Genomic DNA, 21,415 nt, shown 5'->3' with positions numbered 1-21,415 from the left:
AAAACCTCACTTAGTATTTCCTTGTTATACCGTTATATTCACATGCTTCAATGTTAAAGTACATTTCTGCAGTTAAATCACACTGGTGAAATAAGAAGTTTTAGATTAAATTACATCATAATACATATTTCGGTCACCTTGTGTTAGATTTTACAGGGAAAACTGTTAAAAAAAATCACCCTACAATATGAGTCGAACAGACAGTTATCTACATGTATAAAAATATGCCACGGCAATATCTAATACCATAAGGCGTCCACTTCCCTCTTCTGTGATTATTATCATATATTACACAATACACATTACTGAAATCGTCACTACTGGAGCATGTGGAGTAAAGGCTATTTTCATGTAAGATGATAGTGGTTTCATTCGCTAAGACAGTTACTTCGTGTTTTTTTTACAATATTCTTTCTATTGGTTTCAGGCGAGGTATTTCAGTCATATACATCAGTGTTGGAATTTTAACCAACAATGTAGTAACATCGATTAAAGACATATTAACTGGTTTATCTAAATCTTGATGTATGTCATATTTAAAATACAGTCCTGGTGGAAATAAAAAGTTCTAAATTAAGATTTAAATACAGGATCTTCTGGTTATAAATAGCGGATCTTACTGGCGGATATACGTAGCACGGTAATTCCCGTCCAATCAATGTCCCTGTGCTCTGACGCGAGAAGTAGTCTCCGGAATAATTACGTCATTTCATTAATCATGTTATAATACAATGTATCTATAGACATTTTTATCAATATCTGTGATATGTCAAACTAATGTTGGAAGTCTTAATTACAAAGTAACTTCAGAGTTAACATCATCACAGTCGTTTTCTGGAAATATCCCATTCAATTCATCTAAAATTTCAACTTATTTCATAATGAAATTTACGTTCAAATTGATACAAAATGATAAATTGATAAAAATGATACATGGATGTGTTGAAGTAAAGTGATACCAACTTAATCAAGGATGTTTAAAGTAATGTGCATATCATTAAGCTGACTTTTATCCACAAATAGATTTTATCTGCTAAATATACGATCCTGTTCATTCCATATCCGCGTAATTTTGATATATGGAGTTTCATGAAGTAATCTGAACGTTGTTCTTTTATAGAACAATTTACAGTTTAAATAAAAGAAGTGCGCAGCGCAGGTAGATTAATTATGTGTGTTCTGGCGAGATGATTGAAGATAAAAGTCACCTTGATATGGGTCATCGAAATCTTTGTTACTGGAGAATGTCATCTTATTCTTTTAAAAGAACAACAGATTTGTTACCTGGTTCAGCTTTAATATAATTATCTAAGGTCAACATGTTTAAATGTCTGATCTCGAGTATTTTCTTCTGAACTTCTAGACCTTACATAATGCATTGTGGTTCGAAAATACCAGATGTATTAAACATCCGTGAGAAAGATCTGTATGATTATAGTGTGTACCGTGTAACAGAGTGTTATCCTTTATATAAAGTTAAGAGTTTAGAGTAAACCCCGACTCGGGGCATATCTTAGCCGATTTTTAACTGTTGATCAATGATACGTTACATAATGCATCAAAGAGTGTGTTGTTTCGGTTTTACCTGATGTAGTTGTTTCGTGGTGCAAAGCTACCATTGTTTGATATAATTTACGTTTTATTAACATTTGTCTAAACACAGTACTTTTAGATGATGTGTTAGTTTTAAAATAATCCCGTAGTTTGATTTGTCATGCTTATGACTGACCATAAATACGGATTACGACTGTTGTTACAGCATGGCTATAGCTATATTTGAGCCTGACTTCAATACCATCTTAGAGTCTTACTCAATCTCACTGATTCATTGGTAACTATATGTACATCCATCGTGAAATAAATTAGCATGATTTACACAATCAATTTATTGGACTAACTGGCCTGTGTTTGACTGATATTTGTCATCTACTTAGGTAATGCCTATTTCACACAGTACTCTATCGTAAATCGATGACGGACGAGTCAGTTCTGGCGAAGAGTTCTATCTTTGTTTTATTTTAATCGACAGGTGAGTCCCCGTCCGCTTTTCGTGTCCGATTCGTCATCCTCTGTTACGTCACGCGCCATCTGGCGGACTCTATTGCGAGTTTCCCGCCACTTTTGTTTTTGTCTCTTTGTATCCGAAATAAAGGAAAGATAGCGCTAAACTTCTTTGTCATTAATTTCTGGGTCACGGGATTTAGTTCTGTGTCTTTGTGAATAGACCATGCAGGTGTTACAGTGCATAGAAACAGTTTTAAAATTGAATTTCTGTGGCGCAACATATTTACATTCTAAAACAAATAACATTCAATGATTTATCACAAAAAACTCAATCGAAATGACCAAAACGTTGATGATACTTATCATCTGATCATATTTAATTTAGGTTTATACTAAGCTATAAATGAAGTATATGTACTCAATTTTCGAGATCATAAAAAATGAGATAAATTAAACCGTTGAAACATTGAAACTTGAAGATCTTATATGTAAAGATATAAACATTAGTGGGTAAAATACATATAAATTTGATTAGGCCTAAAAACATATGTATGTTTCAGGTACCCCTACCTACCCTAGTTTTTACTTCCGACCCTAGCTATTTTATCACACTTTTTCAAAACAAAAATATTGTGTATGAAGTTTTCAACTTAGATTTTTACGCATGCTTTAAATTCATCCATATAAAGTTCAATTACAAATATGGCAATGAGAAATACAAGACTTCTAGCCAGCCTAAAGGCTGAAAGACAACTTAAGTGTATTATTAAATTACTTTTTAATGTAGTTATAAAGCCACTTGACCCCTCCATCACCCCTCAAAAAAAAAAAAAAATGAAATAAAAAAATAAAATAAAAAAAAATTCCCGACCGACTTACCCTATTTTTTTCGGTCATGTAACCTGAAACATGCATATAATTTTTATTTGGCCTTCTGATTAAAAATTTATCAGGCATACTACAGTTGACGGAATATTATTCCGAGGTAGAACTGGGTACATGGGTACTACTCAGTACTTAGATTTGTCTGGGACAATATAAAGGGTACACTCCCCCAATGGGCTCCACTGCTTTATCTTACTCCATCTAATGTGAAACAAAAGTCGCACCATTATCGTACTAATGTGAACTCTCACACGACACGCCATGATAGTGTCATCAGTACAAACCATTTACAATAAAACGTACAATTACTGGTTCAGAAAAAGACCCCATCTATGACGATAATATGTAAATATATCAAAAACTTTCATTCTGGTTGTGTAAAAGATTTGACGGGTTGATCTGTTTTCATTAAGCTGAAACATTTTCCTTTAGTTTTGGATTATAGTATACTAATATGTTTTCCCTTTCTGTTAAATGTCTTTTTGAAGTTTATTTGAACCGTGACATTTCCATTTTATGAATGGAAACTTGCCACCATACTACTTACAGATGTGGTAGGTCATTCCCGTAAATAAGCGCGTGATTCACACAGATACGATCACGTGATTGTCGCCACCAAAATTAGTTTAATAACCTAAAAAGTATGGCGTGGCATACGGACCCATCTCAGTAATGTTAATGTCCTGTCCTGAAAGACCAGGAAATGTATTTTCGATCATTTTTAAGATATTTGATATTTAGAATATGACTTAAAAGCATAGTACTACATGAGTATCAAAGAACAAAATCGACTAAAACCCCGAACATCGATATTTGAAATACTAGAAATATTTCTTTATTGCGAATTATTATTAACCACCCTAACTATCGCAGGCCTTATTGTCAAGTCGATTTTCATCATATTCTTTAAAAGTTAGTATGGCAGTGCAGCTTAGTAAGATAAGAAATACGTATGGATTTTAACCGTACAAAACAGTATCATCTTACCCCGACACAAATAACATTGTTTGAAGTTGTTGTTTTCCCAATAACTGACCCCTCCCTGGGTCTGTGGTTTCTGACAATAATCAGATCCCCATACCGCCCAAAGGTATACCCCTCCTGCCAAAATATTTCACGTGTTTCGCCAGAAAAATTCTAATCGACGAAGTCATTTCCAAGACAATGTGAATTATGTTCCGTATCCGGCCCATTTCGTGTTTTCTTAGTAACTATCCTTATTTCACAGTATAACTGAAATGAATCGACACAGTAAAATTCTGCCTATCCAAACCCCTCCCTCTACCGCCCGATTAACTATAATGACGATATCCTATGGTAATCAATTTTTCATCAATACTACACTTTACATGTTGCATTTTGGTTTGACAGAGATATTAATCCATCTAATTATGTGAATTGAATTTATTTAAATCATATTAAACATGTTTTGTGTGTCATTCATCTAGATATGTACAGAAGTTTGTTCATTTTTGTGTTATACTGAAAGATATATATTTCTTCCTAAGTAACCGTTTGAATTAATAAACCAGACTCATCTTCTATACGACTTAATTCTTTTAAAAGTATAGGTTGAAAATCATAAGATTTATAAAAACTGCTTTCCATATTATGGAATAATGGATTTTTGTGTCTTCCCGTTCATATTATCGAATTTTCATTTTTCCATTTACAGCATCAAATCCTTTTGGAATTTTCTAATAAGAAGCTGTACATGTTTTGTATAATTTACTGGTGTGTTTTACTCGCTCTTGTTTGTCAGAAAACGAGACAAGCAGAACACGACAAATCCAATCAAACAGTCAGACCTTAGGACCAGTTTTTATATTCAATTCTTTATTTCTTTATATGAAGCATTGGATATATCGAGAAAGCCATATTTAGCACGGGATGTGACGAACATTTAGACAAGTTGAAAGTTTTGGACGTTTTTTTAAGTGTCGACTGTACTGGATGGTACAAAGTTTCTTTTTAATTACTTTAATAGATCTATATTGTATATAAAACATGTCGCAATGATTGTAAACAACATGTGATCTATTGATGTTATATCCACTCTTCTTCCTCTCTCTTTATCTATCTATCTCTTTCTTCTCTCTTATCTGTTCCCCGTTAAGAAAATAATTATGATATAATTTTAATAATATAAAGTCCTCTTATGATGTATATATTATATGTGTTGTAAATTGTAATGGAGAGGGCGTTTGTCAGTTAGAATTATTTTGTGCCCGATCATGTTGCTAATATGGCAATAAAATATATTAAAACTTAAATAATTAAACTATCCAATCAAATCAATCCAACCCGTCTAAAACTCGTTCTGTGGCATAAAGCTACATTGTCCTTCTACAACTACTTTATTTAAGGTCTATTCATGCATGCAAAACTGTGTCACAATCTTGATGTGACAATTAAATGGATGTGTAAATAAAATAACCACATATATACCATTGTCTATTACAACTGAAACACGAAAATTTAATCTATTGTACAATCTCTCCCTTTGATAATATGGAGATTCTACATGGTTTCCATATGTAACGTCGTTATCGATTGCAGGCCATTGTCCATCCTTGGTCAGTCTCCACTAATTGATTGGATCCTTGGTGTCGACTTCCTGTTAATTGCTCTCTCTAATCATGGAACAATATGACTCGTTAGAGGGCGCTATGTTCGAGGATCGGCGCGTGCCACGTGGAATAAGTCCTCCTAATTATCGACCCTGTACTGTGTGCAGTCGTGATAATGCATTTGGGCTAGTAATAAAGTTGTGTCCAGTCATACCGATATCGGCCACTTCCGGTCAATAATATTGATAATTCACATCATTTGCATAGTTCCATCGTGATTAACAGATTGAATATGTTTCATGACCAATCTAAGTGTAATTATATTTCTGTGAAGTTAGAAACTCGAGAGCTCGTTATCACTTCCACATTATATACAGTATTTAGTGTTGGTGGTGGTTAAATTAGTCTATAAGTCGAGAGCTTATCACTTCCACATTATATACAGTATTTAGTGTTGGTGGTGGTTAATTTAGTCTATAAGTCATGTACTTGACATATGCCAATATTTAATACAGATTTCTCAACGATGAAACAGTCCAACTTCCGTTCGTAACATGCCTGTAAATTTGCGCGTGAAGGGCGCGTGCTCGGCACATCTGTTAAGAGCGAATTAATATACTGTATTTATATTATTGCTTGTTTGAAATTAACTAAACTTAACGTCATAACGACGCCAAAATAGCTGACAATTCTTACCAGTCATATACGTTTGGTGGATGGTTGACGGTGTTACGGAGAATAAAAAAAAGTCTTGTCTCAGCGGTATTCATTGTACACTAACTCCTCATGGTAGCTGTATTTGTAGACGTTTCGTGTTGTCCTACAATTTTAAGAACAACGTGATTCGACCAAATGCATTGTAAAGCTATATAAGGAGTAAAAACTTTTTAACATGCCACAGCAGCAAACAATCTTATAACTTGATAATGTATTATGTGATAGAAACGTGACATAACAATTGTGTGCCCATGCGTTGTATTGTCTATCGAACCTCAACGGTAAGGCATATATATCATCTTCCATCCTCGATATTCCAGGTATATACTATGGCTGTCGTTATACCCACACTATTACAATAACCACACACCTAGTAATGTTATCACACAGGATAAATGGGTAGAAGTAAATGTAATTTTGTATTACACAAACGACACATCTTGAAATAAAGGCTGTCATCCAGGGAGTAGGAATTACGCATACTTATTTCAATTATCTCCAATGCAAACTTACTGTATACATGTAGTACAAGCTGACAGCATTGATTAAGATAATATGTAAATCTCTGCTGAAAGTAATAATAGGATATTTTCTAATATTGTAGGACTTTTCGTTTTTTCCAATTCATCCAATGTGTTATTTATTATTATAACAATCGATGACTTCAAAATCTTTATTAGTTTTTCTCCCCCCATCCCCCGGATATAGGACAAGGGGAGGTAACTCGAACAATTCAAACATAACGAAATTCAGGGATCTATGATATTTTTTATTCTCTTTTTTTTTGTCGTGATTTTATGACTTTCAGCACTTCATCAGCATTGATATCCATCAAAAATGGGTCTTTGAGATTTTAATTTTCTTTCATATCTCACACTATTTATACAGTATTTACAGAATTTATACAGTAAAATATTTCATGAGTCTTTTCCTAGTAAGCCCTATTTTGTCATTGAGTTGTACACGTCACCACATAATCCATTTATCGTAGAGGAGGAGGTCATTAAAGCTTATGTCCGTGTTACTGACCGGAACACTGAGTTTCACACAGTCCACATTCACATAGCTGTACCCTTCCGGTAACGTGAACGCCTCGCGTAGCTTACGTTTCTTCACGTTATAGCACTCCACTGTTCTGACGTCACAATCTTTCTGAAAGCTTTTGCCGCCGATAAAATACAAATGTTGTCCTGAAAAGATAAAAGAAATAATCTGATATTATATATATAATGTATACAAAGAGAGAAATGGGGAAATTGTACATTGTATGTAACAAAGAGGATGATCCCAGCATTGACCTGGGGTTGATAATATGTTAGGATGGTATACGTACCAAAGAGGTTGAACTCAGCATTGGCCGCGCATTGGCCCGGGTATTGAACACATTAGGGTGATATACTTACCCAGCAGGATGGCCCCAGCGTTGGCCCGGGTGTTGAACACATTAGGGTGATATACTTACCCAGCAGGATGGCCCCAGCGTTGGCCCGGGGGTTGATGACGTTAGGGTGGTATATGTCCCAGCAGGATGTCCCCAGCGTTGGCCCGGGTATTGAACACATTAGGGTGATATACTTACCTAGCAGGATGGCCCTAGCGTTGGCCCGGGTGTTGAACACATTAGGGTGATATACTTACCCAGCAGGATGGCCCTAGCGTTGGCCCGGGTGTTGAACACATTAGGGTGATATACTTACCCAGCAGGATGGCCCCAGCGTTGGCCCGGGTGTTGAACACATTAAGGTGATATATACTTACCGAGCAGGATGGCCCCAGCGTTGGCCCGGGTGTTGAACACATTAGGGTGATATACTTACCCAGCAGGATGGCCCCAGCGTTGGCCCGGGGGTTGAACACATTATGGTGATATACTTACCCAGCAGGATGGCCCCAGCGTTGGCCCGGGTGTTGAACACATTAGGGTGATATACTTATCGAGCAGGATGGCCCCAGCGTTGGCCCGGGGTTTGAAGACGTTAAGGTGATATATGTCCCAGCAGGATGTCCCCAGCGTTGGCCCGGGGGTTGAACACATTAGGGTGATATACTTACCCAGCAGGATGTCCCCAGCGTTGGCCCGGGGGTTGAACACATTATGGTGATATACTTACCGAGCAGGATGACCCAAGCGTTGGCCCGGGGGTTGAAGACGTTAGGGTGATATACTTACCCAGCAGGATGTCCCCAGCGTTGGCCCGGGTGTTGAACACATTATGGTGATATACTTACCGAGCAGGATGACCCCAGCGTTGGCCCGGGGGTTGGAGACGTAAGGGTGATATACTTATCGAGCAGAATGGCCCCAGCGTTGGCCCGGGTGTTGAACACATTATGGTGATATACTTACCGAGCAGGATGACCCCAGCGTTGGCCCGGGTGTTGAACACATTATGGTGATATACTTACCGAGCAGGATGACCCCAGCGTTAGCCCGGGGGTTGAACACATTATGGTGATATACTTACCGAGCAGGATGGCCCAAGCGTTGCCCGGGGGTTGAACACATTATGGTGATATACTTACCGAGCAGATGACCCCAGCGTTGGCCCGGGGTTGAAGACGTAAGGGTGATATACTTACCCAGCAGGATGACCCCAGCGTTGCCCGGGGGTGTTGAACACATTATGGTGATATACTTACCGAGCAAGATGACCCCAGCGTTAGCCCGGGGGTTGAAGACGTAAGGGTGATATACTTACCCAGCAGGATGACCTCAGCGTTGGCCCGGGTGTTGAACACATTATGGTGATATACTTACCGAGCAAGATGACCCCGGCGTTGGCCCGGGGGTTGAAGACGTTAGGGTGATATATGTCCCAGCACGTCTCCCTGCGAGTGTCCCCTTTAGACTGAGTATTATAACTACAGATGGCAGATTCGTCCTTCTCCGACCACGTCTCCTGGTCAAATCCACGACCTTCAACCAAAAACACACAAATTATTTCAGAAAACTTTCCCTCTTTTGTACATATTTTTTTTTTATTTACATTCACCAAGTGCTACTTACCCGAGACAACGTAGATATATTTTCCGACGCTGACCATGTTATGCTTTTCCCGCTCGTGTGGTAAAATTATACCCTGTATAGGTTCGTCCCACTCGTTCGAGACCGCATCATATATCCTGAAACGATGTACAGATTTTTATAAATTTTGCTGAAACCTCGCATTTAGGCTCTCTAGAATTTTGATCACGAGTTTACGGTACGGTGGCTGAGAAAGGACACGACAGTGACTAGGACAGGACATACATTGTATAACTTATTATTGTTCATGTCCTTTCCCAGTCACCATACGAGTTTGACCCTATGCGGAAGGCTCAGGATCTGTCCACTAGAAGAAACACGCAAAAGAATGTAATTATATAAGTGTCTGGTTATGCTTAAATGCTCAACAAAAGGGATTTTGACAGCTTGCTTGTTCATTTTCAATATAATGCTGTTGATGTGCTGTTTTACTTGCAGTATGCTTCAATGATATAGCGCTATAAAATGAACAAGTGTTACACAAACATACCGCAGCCTCCCAAAACACACTATCACAAGGGGACACTACACAAACATACCGCAGCCTCCCAAAACACACTATCACAAGGAGACACTACACAAATATACCACAGCCTCCCAAAACACACTATCACAAGGAGACACTACACAAATATACCACACCCTCCCAAAACACACTATCACAAGGAGACACTACACAAGCATACCACACCCTCCCAAAACACACTATCACAAGGAGACACTACACAAGCATACCACAGCCTCCCAAAACATATATGCATTTACCACAAGCAACATATTGCATGAAGTCTTTAATTTGATTTGACTGTTTATAACACGTCTCTGGGCGATTCTTTCCTCCTGGAGACTTACCAGAAGACGTTGGAACACTGGTGTTTGAGGTTGCTGATCCCCCCGGAAACGTATAGGCTACCGTCGTTCACACAGGCGGCATGGTCGGCCCGGGGGCGTGGCAGACAGCTGATGGCGGTCCAGGTGTTGAGTACTGGGTCATACGCCTCACATAAGTCTGTTACCCCACCACCATTGATCTCCCCTCCTAGGAATACAAGACAAACTGCTTTTACATGGAATGTGTGCAGAACCTTAACAATGCACTGGTGTTGGAGGGGGATATGTTATGATATTTGTTATGGAAATATTTGTATTTCGAACTTTGGTTATCTTGATATCAAGAATGTTATAACGCGGACTGGAATTTGGCCTTTAGACGTCGAGTCGGAGGTTAGCTATCTCATTGGCATCTCGCAAAGCTTTATGCAGAGAAACCTACGGTGGCTGATTTATGCCATTTCGTCTTTTCGTCTTTTCGCCCCGAAAAGACGAAAATTAAATATCTTAATTCTCGTCTTTTCGTCTTTTCGCCCCGAAAAGACGAAAATTAACAAATTTAAATTTCGTCTTTTCGCCGCGAAAAGACGAAAAGACGAAAAGTCAAACACGAAAAGACGAAAGTGAAGCACGCTAATTAGCGCCTTTAATTTTCGTCTTTTCGCCTTCAAAAATCTCGTCTTTTCGTCTTTTCGTCTTTTCGCCCCGAAAAGACGAAAATTAACAAACCTTAATTTTCGTCTTTTCGTCTTTTCGCCCCGAAAAGACGAAAATTAACAAACCTTAAATTTTCGTCTTTTCGCCCCGAAAAGACGAAAATTAACAAACCTAAAATTTCGTCTTTTCGTCTTTTCGCCCCGAAAAGACGAAAATTAACAAACCTTAATTTTCGTCTTTTCGTCTTTTCGCCTTTTCGCCCCGAAAAAATACAAATTACAGATATACTTTGTCATCTATCATATACGACGGAGATTATAATGTAATTTTTCTAATGTACAATTATGATGAAGACCATGTCATGTATGTAGTCAAAATGTCTTTTCAAATAATACACAGTACATTATACCTACTGATTGACTGTTATAATTAACTGTATTTGAGCAATTTCTTGGTACAAGTCCTTCCTTTAAACTCAAAGTCTTCACGAGTTGTCTTTCATAAATTATTTTGTTAACAAGTTTATCCGTGGTTCAAATGCTTTCAAATAATACCCGCCGACAACTTTTTTTTCCCAAGTTGTGTAGGGGAGGCAACTCCTGTAAGTGCTATGTTTAGCATCTTAAGTTCATTATGGTCCTTACATATACACGGCAATGTTTTGATAAGCGTAATTGCTAAAGAGGGCGATTTAGAACACAAAAAATAAGATATTAATGAATTTTAAAAAAATGTATCAATCACGCTAAAGGATTTGCGGAATGATGAATCTGTTAGTGGCACGTGGCATATGCCACGTGTGAGAAATCTACGTAACTGCTGTAAACAAGCATGTTGACTTCTGTTTTAAAACTTCTAATCTTAGTTATTGATGAAGATACTTGTAATACTATCAATTTAATAAATCGATTGTTATCATAAACTACTTTGATGCTTCTATATTGAACAATTAAGTCAATATTAAGATAAAAAGATTTCAAAATGACTTCCACACCAGACCGGAAGGCGAAAAGACGAAAAGACGAAATTTAAGGTTTGTTAATTTTCGTCTTTTCAGGGCGAAAAGACGAAAAGACGAAAATTAAGGTTTGTTAAATTTCGTCTTTTCGGGGCGAAAAGACGAAAATTAAGGTTTGTTAATTTTCGTCTTTTCGGGGCGAAAAGACGAAAAGACGAAATTTTAGGTTTGTTTAATTTTCGTCTTTTCGGGGCGAAAAGACGAAAATTAAGGTTTGTTAAATTTCGTCTTTTCGGGGCGAAAAGACGAAAAGACGAGACATTTTGAAGGCGAAAAGACGAGAATCAAAGTCGCTAATTTACGGTGGCTGATATGTGCCATTTCGTCTTTTCGTCTTTTCGGGGCGAAAAGACGAGAATTAAGAAACCGGAAGGCGAAAAGACGAAAAGACGAAATTTAAGGTTTGTTAATTATCGTCTTTTCGGGGCGAAAAGACGAAAAGACGAAATTTTAGGTTTGTTAATTTTCGTCTTTTCGGGGCGAAAAGACGAAAAGACGAAAATTAAGGTTTTGTTAAATTTCGTCTTTTCGGGGCGAAAAGACGAAAAGACGAAATTAAGACGAAAGACGAAAAGACGAAAAGACGAGAATTTTGAAGGCGAAAAGACGAGAATCAAAGTCGCTTATTTACGGTGGCTGATTTGTGCCATTTCGTCTTTTCGTCTTTTCGTCTTTTCGGGGCGAAAAGACGAGAATTAAGAAACCTTAATTTTCGTCTTTTCGTCTTTTCGCCCCGAAAAGACGAAATTTAACAACTTTAAATTTCGTCTTTTCGCCGCGAAAAGACGAAAAGACGAAAAGTCAAACACGAAAAGACGAAAGTGATACACGCTAATTAGCGACTTTGATTCTCGTCTTTTCGCCTTCAAAATTCTCGTCTTTTCGTCTTTTCGTCTTTTCGCCCCGAAAAGACGAAAATTAACAAACCTTAATTTTCGTCTTTTCGTCTTTTCGCCCCGAAAAGACGAAAATTAACAAACCTTAAATTTCGTCTTTTCGTCTTTTCGCCCCGAAAAGACGAAAATTAACAAACCTTAAATTTCGTCTTTTCGTCTTTTCGCCCCGAAAAGACGAAAATTAACAAACCTTAATTTTCGTCTTTTCGTCTTTTCGCCTTTTCGCCCCGAAAAAATACAAATTACAGATATACTTTGTCATCTATCATATACGACGGAGATTATAATGTAATTTCTAATGTACAATTATGATGAAGACCATGTCATGTATGTAGTCAAAATGTCTTTTCAAATAATACACAGTACATTGTACCTACTGATTGACTGTTATAATTAACTGTATTTGAGCAATTTCTTGGTACAAGTCCTTCCTTTAAACTCAAAGTCTTCACGAGTTGTCTTTCATAAATTATTTTGTTAACAAGTTTATCCGTGGTTCAAATGCTTTCAAATAATACCCGCCGACAACTTTTTTTTTCCCAAGTTGTGTAGGGGAGGCAACTCCTGTAAGTGCTATGTTTAGCATCTTAAGTTCATTATGGTCCTTACATATACACGGCAATGTTTTGATAAGCGTAATTGCTAAAGAGGGCGATTAGAACACAAAAAATAAGATATTAATGAATTTTAAAAAAATGTATCAATCACGCTAAAGGATTTGCGGAATGATGAATCTGTTAGTGGCACGTGGCATATGCCACGTGTGAGAAATCTACGTAACTGCTGTAAACAAACATGTTGACTTCTGTTTTAAAACTTCTAATCTTAGTTATTGATGAAGATACTTGTAATACTATCAATTTAATAAATCGATTGTTATCATAAACTACTTTGATGCTTCTATATTGAACAATTAAGTCAATATTAAGATAAAAAGATTTCAAAATGACTTCCACACCAGACCGGAAGGCGAAAAGACGAAAAGACGAAATTTAAGGTTTGTTAATTTTCGTCTTTTCGGGGCGAAAAGACGAAAAGACGAAAATTAAGGTTTGTTAATTTTCGTCTTTTCGGGGCGAAAAGACGAAAAGACGAAATTTAAGGTTTGTTAATTTTCGTCTTTTCGGGGCGAAAAGACGAAAATTAAGGTTTGTTAATTTTCGTCTTTTCGGGGCGAAAAGACGAAAAGACGAAATTTAAGGTTTGTTAAATTTCGTCTTTTCGGGGCGAAAAGACGAAAAGACGAAAATTAAGGTTTGTTAAATTTCGTCTTTTCGGGGCGAAAAGACGAAAAGACGAAAAGACGAAAATTAAGGTTTGTTAATTTTCGTCTTTTCGGGGCGAAAAGACGAAAAGACGAAATTTTAGGTTTGTTAATTTTCGTCTTTTCGGGGCGAAAAGACGAAAATTAAGGTTTGTTAAATTTCGTCTTTTCGGGGCGAAAAGACGAAAAGACGAAAAGACGAGAATTTTGAAGGCGAAAAGACGAGAATCAAAGTCGCTAATTTACGGTGGCTGATTTGTTCCATTTCGTCTTTTCGTCTTTTCGTCTTTTCGGGGCGAAAAGACGAGAATTAAGAAACCGGAAGGCGAAAAGACGAAAAGACGAAATTTAAGGTTTGTTAATTATCGTCTTTTCGGGGCGAAAAGACGAAAAGACGAAATTTTAGGTTTGTTAATTTTCGTCTTTTCGGGGCGAAAAGACGAAAATTAAGGTTTGTTAAATTTCGTCTTTTCGGGGCGAAAAGACGAAAAGACGAAAATTAAGGGTTGTTAATTTTCGTCTTTTCGGGGCGAAAAGACGAAAAGACGAAAAGACGAAAATTAAGGTTTGTTAATTTTCTTCTTTTCGGGGCGGAAAGACGAAAAGACGAAATTTAAGGTTTGTTAATTTTCGTCTTTTCGGGGCGAAAAGACGAAAAGACGAAAATTAAGGTTTGTTAAATTTCGTCTTTTCGGGGCGAAAAGACGAAAAGACGAAAAGACGAGAATTTTGAAGGCGAAAAGACGAGAATCAAAGTCGCTAATTTACGGTGGCTGATTTGTGCCATTTCGTCTTTTCGTCTTTTCGTCTTTTCGGGGCGAAAAGACGAGAATTAAGAAACCTTAATTTTCGTCTTTTCGTCTTTTCGCCCCGAAAAGACGAAATTTAACAACTTTAAATTTCGTCTTTTCGCGCCGAAAAGACGAAAAGACGAAAAGTCAAACACGAAAAGACGAAAGTGATACACGCTAATTAGAGACTTTGATTCTCGTCTTTTCGCCTTCAAAATTCTCGTCTTTTCGTCTTTTCGCCCCGAAAAGACGAAATTTAACTAACCTTAATTTTCGTCTTTTCGTCTTTTCGTCTTTTCGGGGTCTTTTCGCCCCGAAAAGACGAAATTTAACAAACCTTAATCTTCGTCTTTTAAAATTAACAAAACCTTAATTTTCGTCTTTTCGTCTTTTCGCCCCGAAAAGACGAAATTTAACAAACCTTAATTTTCGTCTTTTCGTCTTTTCGCCCCGAAAAGACGAAAATTAACAAACCTTAATTTTCGTCTTTTCGTCTTTTCGCCTTCCGGTCTGGTGTGGAAGTCATTTTGAAATCTTTTTATCTTAATATTGACTTAATTGTTCAATATGGAAGCATCAAAGTAGTTTATGATAACAATCGATTTATTAAATTGATAGTATTACAAGTATCTTCATCAATAACTAAGATTAGAAGTTTTAAAACAGAAGTCAACATGTTTGTTTACAGCAGTTACGTAGATTTCTCACACGTGGCATATGCCACGTGCCACTAACAGATTCATCATTCCGCAAATCCTTTAGCGTGATTGATACATTTTTTAAAAATTCATTAATATCTTATTTTTTTGTGTTCTAATCGCCCTCTTTAGCAATTACGCTTATCAAAACATTGCCGTGTATATGTAAGGACCATAATGAACTTAAGATGCTAAACATAGCACTTACAGGAGTTGCCTCCCCTACACAACTTGAAAAAAAAAGTTGTCGGCGGGTATTATTTGAAAGCGTTTGAACCATGGATAAACTTGTTAAACAAAATAAATTTATGAAAGACAACTCGTGAAGACTTTGAGTTTAAAGGAAAGACTTGTACCAAGAAATTGCAGAAATACAGTTAATTATAACAGTCAATCAGTAGGTACAATGTACTGTGTATTATTTGAAAAGACATTTTGACTACATACATGACATGGTCTTCATCATAATTGTACATTAGAAATTACATTATAATCTCCGTCGTATATGATAGATGACAAAGTATATCTGTAATTTGTATTTTTCGGGACGAAAAGGCGAAAAGACGAAAATTAAGGTTTGTTAATTTTCGTCTTTTCGGGGCGAAAAGACGAAAAGACGAAATTTAAGGTTTGTTAATTTTCGTCTTTTCGGGGCGAAAGAAGACGAAATTTAAGGTTTGTTAATTTTCGTCTTTTCGGGGGACGAAAAGACGAAAATTAAGGTTTGTTAATTTTCGTCTTTTCGGGGCGAAAAGACGAAATTTAAGGTTTGTAATTTTCGTCTTTTCGGGGCGAAAAGACGAAAAGACGAAAAGACGAGATTTTTGAAGGCGAAAAAGACGAAAATTAAAGGCGCTAATTAGCGTGCTTCACTTTCGTCTTTTCGTGTTTGACTTTTCGTCTTTTCGTCTTTTCGCCGCGAAAAGACGAAATTTTAAATTTGTTAATTTTCGTCTTTTCGGGGCGAAAAGACGAAAAGACGAGAATTAAGATATTTAATTTTCGTCTTTCGGGGCGAAAAGACGAAATGGCATAAATTCCAGATTAGAACACAAAAAATAAGATATTAATGAATTTTAAAAAAATGTATCAATCACGCTAAAGGATTTGCGGAATGATGAATCTGTTAGTGGCACGTGGCATATGCCACGTGTGAGAAATCTACGTAACTGCTGTAAACAAACATGTTGACTTCTGTTTTAAAACTTCTAATCTTAGTTATTGATGAAGATACTTGTAATACTATCAATTTAATAAATCGATTGTTATCATAAACTACTTTGATGCTTCTATATTGAACAATTAAGTCAATATTAAGATAAAAAGATTTCAAAATGACTTCCACACCAGACCGGAAGGCGAAAAGACGAAAAGACGAAAATTAAGGTTTGTTAATTTTCGTCTTTTCGGGGCGAAAAGACGAAAAGACGAAATTTAAGGTTTGTTAATTTTCGTCTTTTCGGGGCGAAAAGACGAAAATTAAGGTTTGTTAATTTTCGTCTTTTCGGGGCGAAAAGACGAAAAGACGAAAATTAAGGTTTGTTAATTTTCGTCTTTTCGGGGCGAAAAGACGAAAATTACGGTTTGTTAAATTTCGTCTTTTCGGGGCGAGGTTTGTTTAAATTTTCGTCTTTTCGGGGGCGAAAAGACGAAAAGACGAAAATTAAGGTTTGTTAATTTCGTCTTTTCGGGGCGAAAAGACAAAAGACGAAAAGACGAAAAGACGAAAATTAAGGTTTGTTAATTTTCGTCTTTTCGGGGCGAAAAGACGAAAAGACGAAATTTTAGGTTTGTTAATTTTCGTCTTTTCGGGGCGAAAAGACGAAAAATTAAGGTTTGTTAAATTTCGTCTTTTCGGGGCGAAAAGACGAAAAGACGAAAAGACGACGAATTTTGAAGCGAAAAGACGAGAATCAAAGTCGCTAATTTACGGTGGCTGATTTGTTCCATTTCGTCTTTTCGTCTTTTCGTCTTTTCGGGGCGAAAAGACGAGAATTAAGAAACCGGAAGGCGAAAAGACGAAAAGACGAAATTTAAGGTTTGTTAATTATCGTCTTTTCGGGGCGAAAAGACGAAAAGACGAAATTTTAGGTTTGTTAATTTTCGTCTTTTTAGAAAATTCTTTTTAATTTTCGTCTTTTCGGGCGAAAAAGACGAAAATTAAGGTTTGTTAAATTTCGTCTTTTCGGGGCGAAAAGACGAAAAGACGAAATTAAGGGTTGTTAATTTTCGCCTTTTCGCGGGCGAAAAGACGAAAAGACGAAAAGAAGGACGAAAATTAAGGTTTGTTAATTTCGTCTTTTCGGGGCGAAAAGACGAAAAGACGAAATTTTTAGGTTTGTTAATTTTCGTCTTTTCGGGGCGAAAAAGACGAAAAGACGAAAATTAAGGTTTGTTAAATTTCGTCTTTTCGGGACGAAAAGACGAAAAGACGAAAAGACGAGAATTTTGAAGGCGAAAAGACGAGAATCAAAGTCGCTAATTTAACGTTGGCGGTCTTTTGGGGCGATTTCGTCTTTTCGTCTTTTCGTCTTTTCGGGGCGAAAAGACGAGAATTAAGAAACCTTAATTTTCGTCTTTTCGTCTTTTCGCCCCGAAAAGACGAAATTTAACAACTTTAAATTTCGTCTTTTCGCCGCGAAAAGACGAAAAGACGAAAAGTCAAACACGAAAAGACGAAAGTGATACACGCTAATTAGAGACTTTGATTCTCGTCTTTTCGCCTTCAAAATTCTCGTCTTTTCGTCTTTTCGCCCCGAAAAGACGAAATTTAACTAACCTTAATTTTCGTCTTTTCGTCTTTTCGTCTTTTCGGGGTCTTTTCGCCCCGAAAAGACGAAATTTAACAAACCTTAATCTTCGTCTTTTAAAATTAACAAACCTTAATTTTCGTCTTTTCGTCTTTTCGCCCCGAAAAGACGAAATTTAACAAACCTTAATTTTTCGTCTTTTCGTCTTTTCGCCCCGAAAAGACGAAAATTAACAAACCTTAATTTTCGTCTTTTCGTCTTTTTCGCCTTCCGGTCTGGTGTGGAAGTCATTTTGAAATCTTTTTATCTTAATATTGACTTAATTGTTCAATATAGAAGCATCAAAGTAGTTTATGATAACAATCGATTTATTAAATTGATAGTATTACAAGTATCTTCATCAATAACTAAGATTAGAAGTTTTAAAACAGAAGTCAACATGCTTGTTTACAGCAGTTACGTAGATTTCTCACACGTGGCATATGCCACGTGCCACTAACAGATTCATTTCCGCAAATCCTTTAGCGTGATTGATACATTTTTTAAAAATTCATTAATATCTTATTTTTTGTGTTCTAATCGCCCTCTTTAGCAATTACGCTTATCAAAACATTGCCGTGTATATGTAAGGACCATAATGAACTTAAGATGCTAAACATAGCACTTACAGGAGTTGCCTCCCCTACACAACTTGAAAAAAAAAGTTGTCGGCGGGTATTATTTGAAAGCGTTTGAACCATGGATAAACTTGTTAACAAAATAATTTATGAAAGACAACTCGTGAAGACTTTGAGTTTAAAGGAAAGACTTGTACCAAGAAATTGCAGAAATACAGTTAATTATAACAGTCAATCAGTAGGTACAATGTACTGTGTATTATTTGAAAAGACATTTTGACTACATACATGACATGGTCTTCATCATAATTGTACATTAGAAATTACATTATAATCTCCGTCGTATATGATAGATGACAAAGTATATCTGTAATTTGTATTTTTCGGGACGAAAAGGCGAAAAGACGAAAATTAAGGTTTGTTAATTTTCGTCTTTTCGGGGCGAAAAGACGAAAAGACGAAATTTAAGGTTTGTTTAATTTTCGTCTTTTCGGGGCGAAAAGACGAAATTTAAGGTTTGTTAATTTTCGTCTTTTCGGGGCGAAAAGACGAAAATTAAGGTTTGTTAATTTTCGTCTTTTCGGGCGAAAAGACGAAATTTAAGGTTTGTAATTTTCGTCTTTTCGGGGCGAAAAGACGAAAAGACGAAAAGACGAGATTTTTGAAGGCGAAAAGACGAAAATTAAAGGCGCTAATTAGCGTGCTTCACTTTCGTCTTTTCGTGTTTGACTTTTCGTCTTTTCGTCTTTTCGCCGCGAAAAGACGAAATTTAAATTTGTTAATTTTCGTCTTTTCGGGGCGAAAAGACGAAAAGACGAGAATTAAGATATTTAATTTTCGTCTTTCGGGGCGAAAAGACGAAAAGACGAAATGGCATAAATCAGCCACCGTACTAATTAGCGTGTATCACTTTCGTCTTTTCGTGTTTGACTTTCCGTCTTTTCGTCTTTTCGCGGCGAAAAGACGAAAAGACGAAAATTGTCCTTTTGGATGGTCTTTATATACAGGTTTGACTGTATATAAAATTAGTACGGGGCGAAAAGACGAAAAGACGAAAATTAAGGTTTCTTAATTCTCGTCTTTTCGGGGCGAAAAGACGAAAAGACGAAATGGCACAAATCAGCCACCGTAGAAACCACTATATTGTTCTGTTTTATTAACAATTTGTTTCTGGTGAAGGTGGCCCTCATCAATGGGGTTCAATATCTAAATATCAGAACTTAATCAGTAGGAACCAAATCTTCTAACCTGTGACGTAGATGCAGCCATTGAGGACATCAGCAGTATGACGACATCTTGCCTCTAACATAGATGCCCGGCCGCTCCATCGACTAGTGGCCGGGTCGTACCTCCACGTATGCGCGCGATACTGTCCAGTCTCCCAGTCTTTCCCGCCAATAATGTAAAGACAGCCGTCCAGCACGACTGGCCGGAAACCCACGAGGTGCGTGAGCTTGTTGAACACGATAGAGTTACATTTGGGGAAGATTCGAGTCTTGGTCCATGGGTCCACCATGAAGTACTGTACCCGTGGACTCCCGGAAGTCTTGTTAAACAGGAAGATAAAGTCATAGGATTTCATTCCGAGATTGGCGTCATCCATATCTATTGTAGTATTTATTGTTTTGATAAAAGACGGATTCCAGTCATTTAGAAATCTGAAAAAGGAAAAAAGGTAGTGAAGAATCTCGACCTGTCAGATAGGTTATGTTTTATTCATTTACATATTACATCTATGTGTACATCTAGTATATATATAATTAGAAATGATCAACGTTGATTACAGATGTACCTAATTTCTTTGGTGTAATTTCGCAGCTAAAAATTAATTCTTATGATTGTTTAAACAATGAAATAAGAAGTGATGATGGAAAATCGCGCCACAACCCATCAGCTGCATATGGATATGTAAATATTGTGCAGATACATTTGTACAGTAGGTATCATCACGAAATCTTTTAATACAATTATATGATCAATGTGGTCATAACTTAATGGCTTAACCCCACGGGGATTTATTTTCTACGTGTTAAAACATAAACGTGTCACATATGAAATTATGCTTCGACATGCGCTTTTTGCTCGTCTCTATCGTAAAACGAGATCAAGGCTTTGTTTCACGTGGACAGCTTACCAATAGCTTTGTCAAGGATTTATAAGTGAGACATCCTTGGCTTTGTTTACGACACCGATGACCATCGACTACCCATGGCCATGATCACATGATCATGATTCACATAACGCACAAATAGATCATGTTTTAACTTAATAATGGCGAAGTCGATCGGCTGTTAACACGAGGATAATAGGACATCATCAATTTTACTTACAGTTTCCGGCCAGAAAATACTCAGGTTACATCCTTGTCACAGAAAACTTATTAAACTTTATAAGAACTCCGATTGAAAATAAAACTCTGTACTTTAAATAGTCGTTATGGTAGGCTATCGCCTTAACTCACTAATCTGGTCAGTATACGTACATGTATATAGTTATAATCGGTAGGGGAATAATAAAGATTAAATATCATATTAATTACCAGTTATAAAGGCTCTGTACGCCACGCAAGCCATGGAACATTTAAAGCTTTAACCGTGCTCAACCAAAAATATATCTGTATAAAACTCGTGATATGAGGACAAATGGAAATAGTAAAATCTAATGAATAAAAGTGACACATGATATTAATAGA

At 36.8% G+C, this 21,415-nt stretch overlaps 1 protein-coding gene across 1 annotated transcript; it reads right to left on the bottom strand.

Annotated features, from left to right (window-relative positions):
- Positions 1 to 6,931: 6,931 nt before the first annotated feature.
- On the bottom strand, positions 6,932 to 21,185 carry LOC138320064 (kelch-like protein 13). Its single transcript, XM_069263151.1, has 6 exons — positions 21,054 to 21,185; positions 19,972 to 20,381; positions 10,054 to 10,240; positions 9,184 to 9,299; positions 8,935 to 9,093; positions 6,932 to 7,366 (listed from the first exon to the last, which is right to left on the bottom strand). Exons 2-6 carry the CDS (start codon positions 20,324 to 20,326, stop codon positions 7,143 to 7,145), a joined length of 1,041 nt encoding a protein of 346 aa, XP_069119252.1. The 5' UTR covers positions 20,327 to 20,381; positions 21,054 to 21,185; the 3' UTR covers positions 6,932 to 7,142.
- Positions 21,186 to 21,415: the final 230 nt, after the last annotated feature.

The sequence above is a fragment of the Argopecten irradians genome, chromosome 3 (assembly GCF_041381155.1).
Source record: "Argopecten irradians isolate NY chromosome 3, Ai_NY, whole genome shotgun sequence".
In the NCBI taxonomy this organism is placed as follows: Eukaryota; Metazoa; Mollusca; class Bivalvia; order Pectinida; family Pectinidae; genus Argopecten; species Argopecten irradians.
Note: the sequence above shows the minus strand (reverse complement) of the source record. Positions and strands in the feature narration are given on the sequence as shown.

Bases quoted from the DNA above. Each gene is read 5' to 3' on its own strand.
- LOC138320064 (XM_069263151.1), bottom strand. From the start codon at position 20,326: ATGGATGACGCCAATCTCGGAATGAAATCCTATGACTTTATCTTCCTG. The intron at 9,094-9,183 runs GTAAGTAGCACT...TTTTGGTTGAAG, and splicing joins ATATATCTACGTTGTCTCGG to GTCGTGGATTTGACCAGGAG. The intron at 7,367-8,934 runs GTAAGTATATCA...TTATCTTTTCAG, and splicing joins CGCCGGGGTCATCTTGCTCG to GACAACATTTGTATTTTATC.